Source organism: Podarcis erhardii, assembly GCF_964252035.2.
Source record: "Podarcis erhardii genome assembly, chromosome: 13".
Taxonomy (NCBI): domain Eukaryota; kingdom Metazoa; phylum Chordata; class Lepidosauria; order Squamata; family Lacertidae; genus Podarcis; species Podarcis erhardii.
The window spans coordinates 22,908,265-22,918,986 of NC_138502.1; the positions used below are offsets into that span (position 1 = coordinate 22,908,265).

At 37.8% G+C, this 10,722-nt stretch overlaps 1 protein-coding gene across 1 annotated transcript; it reads left to right on the forward strand.

Moving 5' to 3' along the window:
• Positions 1-1,660: 1,660 nt before the first annotated feature.
• Positions 1,661-9,935, forward strand: LOC309326942 (vomeronasal type-2 receptor 26-like; the record flags this gene model as incomplete). Its single annotated transcript, XM_081835970.1, has 6 exons — positions 1,661-1,803; positions 3,556-3,847; positions 4,875-5,720; positions 7,184-7,405; positions 8,596-8,722; positions 9,034-9,935. The coding sequence occupies 6 exons, from the start codon at positions 1,661-1,663 to the stop codon at positions 9,933-9,935; spliced, it is 2,532 nt and encodes an 843-aa protein (XP_081692096.1).
• Positions 9,936-10,722: the final 787 nt, after the last annotated feature.

The following is a 10,722-nucleotide window of genomic DNA, read 5'->3' on the forward strand; positions in this document are numbered from 1 at the left end:
CTTAGTTTTTTACCTACCATAATTTTTGCTCTATAAGACTGACTTTTTCCCTCCCAAAAAGTAAGGGGAAATGTGTGTGTGTCTTATGGAGTGAATATAGGCTGCACAGCTCTCCCAGAAGCCAGAACAGCAAGACGGATCACTGCGCAACGATCCCTCTTGCTGTTCTGGCTTCTGAGATTCAGAATATTATTTTTTCTTGTTTCCCTCCTCCAAAAACTAGGTGTGTCTTATTGTCTGGTGCGTCTTTTAGAGCAAAAAATACGATATTTCTTATTATATTTCTTTGTATTTCTTCTCCCTGCCTCCATTTTAGCTGCACAATAATCTGGTGAGTTATTTTAGACCGACTGTGTGTGAGGTGGCCAAGGTCACCACAAAAGCTTCATCGCTGAGTAGGGACTGAAACTCTGATCTCCCATGTCCTAGTGCCTCACTCTAAGCACTATGGCACATGAAATTAACAATCTAATTTGTATAATTTCCCATCAATATTTGGCAGCCTACATGCATTTGTGTAGGCTATTGCATTAGTCTTCATACTATGAAGTCCGCATTGTGTGGTTGTTACTTTCATTGTCATATGTGTGTTTTTATTTTTTTGTTTGAAATGTATTTTTTAAATAAATAACTAACATGAATCAACAGTGTAGAACAGCTGCAAAAAAGCTAACCAATTCTAGGCAGCATCAACAGAATTATAGTGTTCAGATCAACATAATTAATAGCACTACTGTATTCTGCATTGGTCAACCTTCACATGGAGTAAAAACAAAAAAAAAATTCCTTCCAGTACCACCTTCACATGGAGTAGTGTCTCCAGTTCTGAACACCACCATTTCATAAGAGATTGAGAAGCTGAAACATGTGCAGAGAAAGGAGGTCAATATAATTTGGGGTTTGGATGCCAAGTCTTATGTGGAATAGTTGACAGTTGGGTATGTTTAGCTTGGTGAAGAGGAGACCAAGAGAAGATACGACATCCATCTTCAAATATTTTAAGGACTGTCAAATGGAAGATGGAGCAAACTTGTATTTTCCAGCTCTGTAGAGCAGGACTTGAAGAAATGGATTCAAGTTACAAGAGTTCATTCCCAAACTTAATGCTTCTGGATATATTTTCTTTCTCAATGTCACACTACGTCCAAGTGGCAAACCTGACTCAACAAAATAAATCATGAAATTACAGCTAATAAATATTTCTCAAGCTGTTCCAAACACTATGAGCTGGATGTCTTGGGGACAACTGTGAACCCTGTAATTATCTAAAATTATGCCAATCCTCTCCCTTGCCAAAATGGCATGTATTTTCAGTGACCACTCTCATTAAAAGCAATCATGGTGAACAAAATGTATAAAATATGCCTGAGTTTTTTACACTGCAAGGTGACAGGCTGGACAAGTCGTACTGTTGGGAGCTTTATATGCCATAGAATATCACCAGTAAACAGCAGAATCTAGGGATGCTATGACTGTTTGCTCTAAATTGGGGGGGGGAGGGGCATTGTATACAAATGGATTAGGATGCAGTAGGTTTTGAAAGAGAAGGAAAGGATTCACTTTACTGATTGCAATGCTGATTTTGTTGCTATGTCTACTGATTGTATGGTTGGTGTTTCTTCCCCTAACTGACTGCAAGGCTCTTCCCTTTACTTGCAACATGGGAGATCCCCTCCAGATCCCACATGAGTATTATCAGCAAGGTGACATCATCATTGGCAGTATATTTTCACAATTCTTCTCCTTTTTTGACACTATATCCTTCAAGCAACACCCCAGTTTAAGGTTTATTGAAGATGTCCTGTAAGGAATTTCCTATTTCTCATAAAAACGTTTATGGGGAGGCTATAATAACCCCTTAGGTCAATAATAAAAGAACTCAGGGATATCCAAATTTGGTTATACTCAGATTAAACCCACTGAAATTAATGGATTTTAAAAATATCAGTGTGTTACTTTCAGTGGGTCTACTCTGAGTAAAAGCAATTCTTTTCCACATCTACAATTTACCAATTTCATGCTACTTCATATTTCTCTATAGTTTTCACAATATCTGTCTGAACTTATGGTCAGTTATCCTCTTTCTCATGTCATATACACTCTTCTGATTTGTGTTTTTGGTTCCTGGTATATTTTAAGAATTTATGAAACCATACAGAATTGCTGCTAGTTCTTAAAATTTCTTGTATTTTCCACAAGTCTTGCTTTCAAGTTTCCTTTCACTATCTTATGTACATTCTCAGCATTAAATATGAGCTAAAATGAATTCTGTCTTCACAAAAGGATGATAACTCCTCACTATTTATTGTGGATAGGACTCCAGAAATACAAGTTATGAAACTTATAAATGGTGGCAAACTCTGTCTTTTGCTGTTCCACAGTTAAAAAATATCCTTCCTTTCATTAGGGAACCTATGCATGACAATACTAAAAAATAATTAATATATCCATCTGTTTTTGTTTGAATTCTTCATATTTTTGAAGCTGTGTATACATTGATTCTAAAGTTGCATGTTTAAGGGATGATACCCAAAAACAAATGCTTGTTCCAAAGTTTGGGAACTTGCTTTATTAGAATAGCTGACCAACTACGCATTTCCAGGGGACAGTGTAAAAATGACAGAATTGCAGACGTTTGGTTTGATTTTATTAAATATGTCCACAAGGAAGAACCTTGTTCCTCACCTCCCTCTGCTTATTAATGAATTTAGTTGATTCATTAATGTGAAGGAAATGCCTTTTCACCCCAAAACTTTGGGACCCCAGGCCTAGTGAAAATAGCTTACACAGCAGAAAGCAGCAAAAACCAGAGAGAAAGTTATGGGAAGTTGTTCTGTTTAATTTAGATACTTAAAATATAACTTTTTTGTTTAATATACTGAAGGTGGCCAGCTTCTGTTTACTGTACTGACCAAAGGTTGTTGACTTGCCCTGTCTGCTTGACACAACTATGAACCTTGTGCTGTGTGCATGGTTAAAATTGGCTGAGGCAGACATATAGCAAAGGTTAAACAGTTATATAACAAATGCAATGCGTGCATGCGTCAGGCTTTGACATAATTTGGTTTATTAATTGCTAGTTATAGAAATGTATAAAAGTCTTAACAATTTCCTTTTTCAGGACAGGACTTTGGGTTTTCACCCGAGGTGCTGTCCTGCTGCACATTTTGGTCTGCCTATTTTAGCATCCTTTGCTATGAATATTCCTTGGTTGTGTTTTTATTCAAGAAACTTCCTACCTGGGAAGAAATTTGGTGAGTGGGATTGGCCACGCACTTGAGAATAATATATGATATTATTCCTCTTTAAGTGTCATCCCACCCATGGCAGTAATGTGTTTTATTTTATTCTGTGTTTAAAAATACCCTTAACCTTTCATTTTCATTGTGTGTTTTATTGTCTGTTGCCTGTTGTTTTTGTTTCTGTTGCTAGCCCAGTTTTTTTTTTAAAAAAACAAGATGTATGACTCTGTGAGAGAAATTTGGGCTTGGAATGCAGTTCATGAGTTCTAGGATACTGATGCGAATGGGATTGTGGCTTATGATTTCATTACAGTGCAGTGACAAAATACTACCAGCATGTCCTGGCCTTGGTGTTTGCAGTGAAGGAGATTAATGAGAATCCCAGGATTTTACCAAATGTTACATTGGGATTCCGTATCTATGACAGCTACTTCAATGAAAAGATGACTTATCAGTCTACCTTGAACCTTCTCTTTAAAGTGAAAACGGTGGCCCCCAACTACAGGTGTGATACACCAAATAATGTAATAGCTGTCATTGGGGGTCTTGGCTCTGAAACCTCACTTTACATGGCTACCATCTTAAGCACCTACAAGATTCCTCAGGTATGTATGTGAGGCTTGCAGGGTTTTGCAAAACAAAATTTGTAGTGTAGTTATTGTGGCATATTCTGCCTGATGCTAATTGTAACACTCAAGCTGAAAATAAGTTACTGACATTTAGCTCCCTTGAACTTTCTCCAGTGCTCTTGTCGTAAACTGAAAGGGACCGAAATTAAACAACAAATAAAATAAATTAGCAAGATTTATTTAAAGCAAAGCAGATAGATAGATACGTATGTACACATGCAAATTTAGCAGTGACTTAAATATAAGAATAATTTAGGGTTACATTCAGTTAAGTTTCATTCTGAGTAGCTCCATTGAAAGTAGCTAACATGACTAAGCTAGGAGAATTAATTTTATTGGGTCTACTCCAAGTAAACTGTAGTTGAATATCACCCCTAAGTATAAGCCAGAGTTGCAGATTTATGAAGATAACAATAATTTATGGAACAATAATTCTACTAATAATCCATATATATGACCAAAATGTGAGTTGCATCCTTCTAAAACTTGCTACTTTATTAAGTTCCTGTCTATATGACTTTTTAATGTAAAGATTGAACAGAGGGGAATTAGAACTACCAATTATAGGTTGCTGAATTTCAGGCCCATGACAAATACTTTTGTTTATTCCATCAGGCATTTTAAGATAGTGTAGGGTTTCCTGATAACTTTTAATTTTTTCTTTTCAGCATGGCTTATGTTTTATTTTATTTTATTATTTCATAAAATTGATACACCAGTTGATTATAAAAAGCAATCAAACAAACAAACAAACAAACAAATAAATCTCAAAGCAGTTCAGGGGGGAACTAGAGTAAGATGAATCCAGGATCCATGGTATAGGATTCAGAATGGCCTTAATTGAAGATACGTTTAAATAAAACTAGGTGGGAAATGGAGGTTAGAAGCAAGAAGAGAAATGGATGCAGAGAGGACAAAATAAATATTTCTCAACTATGTCCTCTCTGAACACACAATTAACCTTTGATCTGGTTTCAGCAATACTTTTTCATCTTTTTTATAGCTCTCCTACTGCTTATTTGGACCTGAGAATATGAAAACCCAGTTCCCTTTCATCTATCGCATGGTCCCCAATGAAGGGAATCAGTACCATGGAACCGTTCAATTACTTCTGCATTTCCAGTGGACATGGGTTGGGATTATCACATCAGGCAATGATGAAGGAGAGAATTTTGTTCAGACCTTGGCACCAAAGCTTTCCCAGAATGGCATCTGTTTGGCTTTCACAGAAACAATGCAATCCCAGACAGACTTTTCCAAATTGCTTGATGATGACCAAAGTACAGGGAACATGGCCCACCTTGTTAACAACCCCAGAGCAAAAGCAGTTATTGTATATGCAGCAACTGCACCTGTACTGCATATGATATCTTTGCTGTATCAAATGCAAACAGTAAATATGGCAGGGTCATCTCTAGGAAGAGTGTGGATATTGACAGCTGAATGGGACTTCCCAGCACTACAGTTTCACAGAAGCTGGAGTATAGAAGTCTTTCAGGGAGCCTTGTCCTTTGCTGTTCACAGCAATCCAGTAGACAAATTTCCAAAATTCCTCCAGTCTTTGAATCCTTATTCACCAAATGGAGACAGTTTTATCAGGGACTTCTGGCAGCAGGCTTTTGTGTGCTTACTTTCAGATTCCCATGTGTCTGAGGAGAATAGTGATGGTTGCACAGGGCAGGAAAAACTGGAGAGTCTTCCTGGAGCAGTTTTCGAAATGAAAATGATTTCCCAAAGCTACAGTATATACAATGCTATCTATGTCTTAGCTCATGCTTTACATGCAATGTACTCATTGAATCTGAAGCACAGAGAAGCGGAACTGCTTTCAAATCCACAACCGTGGCAGGTAAGAACTCATTAACCAAAGCATCTCTGTGCTTGAGAGTCATGAAAAGAAGATGTGCATCATTATTAAGTTTGAGCGTTGTGTGACACCACAACTCTGTAGATCCAGCTTTAGCTTCTCTGTTCTCTTTGTCACTATATCTTTATAGTGAATTCATGCATTCCGCTTTATCCCAAGCAGTTAAGAACGCTGCACGAAGTGAAATGTTTCCCAGTTCCAAAGCCTCAGTGAACCTTCTTTATTCACAAAAAAATTAAATATGTCCTTCTGTATAGATGCTGCCAGTTGGATCTGATGCAGACATAAAGCTTGATGCTGGCAATCCATTATTTGCATCTCAGGAGCTGGTTTTCTTTTTAATGAACACAATTTGTTTACTGCTTGATTATAAAAAAAATCTCTCTAAACTATTTGCATAAAATATAAAATAGAGGTTTAAAAAAGTTGCCTTTTAAAAATCAAAATATAAATAAAATGAGCAGCTGGATTTTTTCATTAGAAAATAAAGTTACATACTAAAATAATGTCAAAATACAAGTCAGGTAGTTTTAGGTCAAATAATAACATTTTAGAGTTGTCTAGCATGAAAACTCTAGGTCTTATTTGCTTGTAGTGGCTCTGCCAACTCTGGACGGACTACCTTACCTACAAAAAAAATCTTCTATTTTTGTAGAGAATAAATAAGTTATAGACGTTATCAAAGAGATTCACTGTTTCTTTGATTGATCCATGGAAGAAAGGAAAATGAAGCTGATATCTCTCCTCTCCTGAGTCAAATCGGGAACCATCCATATGAGTTCAAGCTGAATCAGGCTATACTGCAAAGCACTGAGTCAGGGTCTGAACTGAATCTTCACATTGGCATGTACTATCAGTTTCAATATATGTGTTTATATGGTTAAGTTGCCTTATGCGCCTTGAAAGATATAAAGGTGGGATATGGGTATTCATCATGCTCAAAATACCGGATTGGCCTGAATATAAGCCTCACTTCATTTTCCAAATTCTTTTTCCAAATTCTGACAGTGAAAAGTTAAAGTGCGGCTTCAATTCACGACCTTACAAAAATTGGCTTTTACGATATTGCTGCTGAAGCAGACATAGGATAAAATGGAATGGGTGTGAGTGCCTGCAGAACTTTAAGGGAGCGGCTTATATTCGGGTATTGTCTTTTTTCTCTTTTCCCCCTTTGAATTTTAAAGGTGTGGCATATATTCGGGTGCTGCTTATATACAGGCCAATATGGTAATAAATAAAACAAATGGAGGGATGGAGTAAAAATGGCAGTATTGTTATCCCTGCCCTAATTGTTTTGTAACCTGGTTTACCTCTTCAGTTTTAGTTTATTCATTCTTAGTTTATATTCGATGGATAATAAATAAAGTTGGATGAAGAACACAAAAAAATCATATTGTTTCTCATTCTATAATTTTAAAAAGCTGTCTTTACCTCTTTGATTATAGCTGCATCCTTTCTTGAGGAGAATCTCTTTTAACAACAGTGCTGGGGACCAGGTATCTTTGGATGAGAAAGGTGAATTAGAAAGTGGATTTGATATTATGAACTGGCTTACTTTCCCAAATAGATCCTTCCTGAGGGTGAAAGTAGGGAGGATAGATCCATGGGCAAGCAGAGAGTTCACCGTTAATGAGGAGATCATCACATGGCACAACGTGTTTAACCAGGTAGGACCTGACTTTTGATTTAAAGTTATGAAAAGACACTGATTTATATTCTAGAATGAATCCTTAATTTATACATTTATACATCCCCACAGGGGTGGGTGCAGAGGGAGAAACTATATCTAGGCCATACCACTAATGTTTCTTTGTTCTGCCCGGTTTAAACATTAATCTGCCATAGTATAAAGCTCCATGCACACATTTAGATGTATATATTCAAGCACATTTTCTCTTGAAATAAACATTTGAAAATGTAGTTTAAGATTTCCATTCATAGCATAAAATTTAGTCTTTAGCATTTTGTGCAATGAGCATTGTAGGACCACTTTGTTTGACCCAGAAAGGATGATCTTATTTTGCATGCAAGATATCCTTCCCAGCTTTCTCTCATGCCATTATTTTCCTTGTCATTGATTCATTGAGATGAGCATATAATAGTGGTGTGTATCAGTTACAAGATTTATCTTGTATCTGTAGCACAGTGATGAAACTCAATCTGTTTCAGAGGTGCTCAACTCAACACCCTTTCCCAATTTAAGCATTTGTGAAGGCATTAAAAATGACATGCTTTTTCAGCACCCGAGATCACAGTGACACAGGAAATCTGGAGTTATAATCCAATTCCATACACCTTCAGTCTGGGCATGTGAGAACTTTATCCAAATAACCCTCTTTTTCTTGTAATTCATGCAGTACCAATATGCTGCTAACCCCTAATATGTACTAGCCTTTTACTTCCTCTCAGTGGGTGGTGCTGTGGTCTAAACTACTGAGCCTCTTGGGCTTGCCAATCAGAAGGTTGGTAGTTCGAATCCCCACAACAGGGTGAGCTTCCATTGCTCGGTTCCAGCTCCTGTCAACCTAGTAGTTTGAAAGCATGCCAGTGCAAGTAGATAAATAGGTACCACTGTGGCAGGAAGGTAAATGGCGTTTCTGTGTGCTCTGGTTTCCAACATGGTGTTTTGTTGTGCCAGAAACTGTTTAGCCGCATGACCCGGAAGCTGTCTGCGGACAAACGCCGGCCCCCTCGGCCAGTAAAGCGAGATGAGTGCCGCAACCCCAGAGTCGACCTCAAACTGTACATGGGTACTTTTTCCCTAGATGACCCTTCTTTGCCTTGCAATTCAGGTAGTCCAAATCTGCTGCTAACCCCTACAATGACTAGTCTTTTACTTCCTCTCTATTATAAATAGGTGCTGCCTTTTTCCATGTGTAATAACATGTGCCAGCCAGGTTCTGTTAGAAAAAAGAAGGAGGGGGAGCCATTTTGCTGCTATGATTGTGAAGCATGTCCAGAAGGGAAGATTTCTAATCCAAAAGGCAAGTATTTGCCGAATTGTCAAATGATATCCCTCTGACTTCCAATGGCTCATTTAGCTTTGCATTGATTTAAATGACAAAGCTGACAATGTTAAAGATGGGTATTTTATAGGCCTAACAACACACATTATAAAAAAAAAAACTAATTAATTGGATGCAGAATGCAAAAAGAAGCATCACACATGTTGTCTTTCTCACAGTCTCTAAGAAATAAACTTATGGCCAGTATGTGTTTTCCAAGATTATGTTCAGACTGTTGCCTATGTGCTAAATTCTTTGACTGAGGTGTCAACATGGCTTTTACTTCCTAGAAATGGACAATTGTATGACATGTCCAGAAGATCAGTATCCAAATGAAGACCAAGATGGATGTCTCCCCAAGATATTACACTTTCTATCTTACGGTGAAAATTTGAGTATCAGTTTAGCTTTCCTGGCATTTACATTTTCTGTGATCACAGCTTTGGTGCTAAAAATATTCATTAAATACCAGAAAACTCCCATTGTCAAAGCCAACAATCGTGGCCTCACGTTTACTCTGCTCATCGCCCTCCTGCTTTGTTTCCTCTGCTCCTTGCTGTTCTTTGGAAGACCTCAGACAGTGACCTGCCTTCTAAGGCAAACAGCTTTTGGCATCATCTTCACCGTGGCTGTTTCATGTGTGTTGGCAAAAACCATCACTGTGATTTTGGCATTCATGGCTACAAGGCCAGGATCCAGGATGAGGAACTGGGTGGGGAAAAGACTGGCAGCTTCTATTGTTTTCTCCTGTTCCCTCATTCAAGGAGCTCTTTGTACTGTGTGGCTCCTTACTGCTCCTCCATTCCCAAATTTGGACATGAATACTTTGGCTAAAGAAATTGTGGTTGAATGTAATGAAGGGTCTGTCCCTATGTTTTATTCTGTTCTTGGGTACCTGGGATTTCTGGCTCTTGTCAGCTTTGCTGTGGCTTTTCTTGCTAGGGAATTGCCCAGTACTTTTAATGAAGCCAAGTTCATCACTTTCAGCATGTTGGTGTTTTGCAGTGTGTGGGTCTCTTTTGTGCCAACTTACCTGAGCACAAAGGGAAAATACATGGTGGCTGTGGAGATCTTCTCCATCTTAGCCTCTAGTGCTGGATTATTAGCTTGCATCTTTTTTCCAAAATGCTATATAATTTTACTGAGACCTGAGCTGAACAGCAAGGAGCACTTAACAAGGAGAAATAAGTAGGAGTTAGAATCCAGTGTACTTTCTTTGAAACATGAGGTGCCTGGTGGACAAAAAGTAGCCTAAGTCACTTGTCTTCATTTGTCAGGAAACCTAAGTGGTTAGACATGGGCTTCATGCACAAAATTACTTCTTTATTATGCAAATTACACCCTTCCTTCCAGTGCCCACGAAATGTCCCAAAGGAAGATAGTGACCCCAAAGGCAGAGTATAGCACTGTTGGCAGAATGCAGCTGCTCTGATGTCAGATGTGATAACAATATGTTAGGCCGTAATATTTATTGAGTGAAAGAGTATGGGATTTTATTGTTTTATTTCTTATTATATATCTTCAATTATTCTGATTATAGTTATCAAAGGAGCTCAAGGTAGTTCACACACTTCTCCCCCTCTCCATGTTATCATCACAACTACCCTTTGGGATAGTTCAGGCAGAGAGTGAGAGTAGCACAAGCTTCATGGCTGAGTCGGGAATGAAACTCTGCTCTCCCATGTCCTAGTGCATTACTCTAGGCACTACGGCACACAGGTTAACTAAATAAGTGAAATAATTTCCCATAAATATTTGTCATCATGCATACATTTGTATAGGCTATTGCATTAGTCTGCATACTGTGGTGTTGGTGTTGTGTGGTTGTATCTTCTATTGTCAAATGTGTGGTTGGTTCTTTATTTGTAAATTACAAATAAATTATATACTTTTAAATAAATAACTGAAAAGAAGGTATATAGGATTTCAACTGTCTTATTGATGACAGGCCACAATGTATTTATAATGCAGCTGGATTA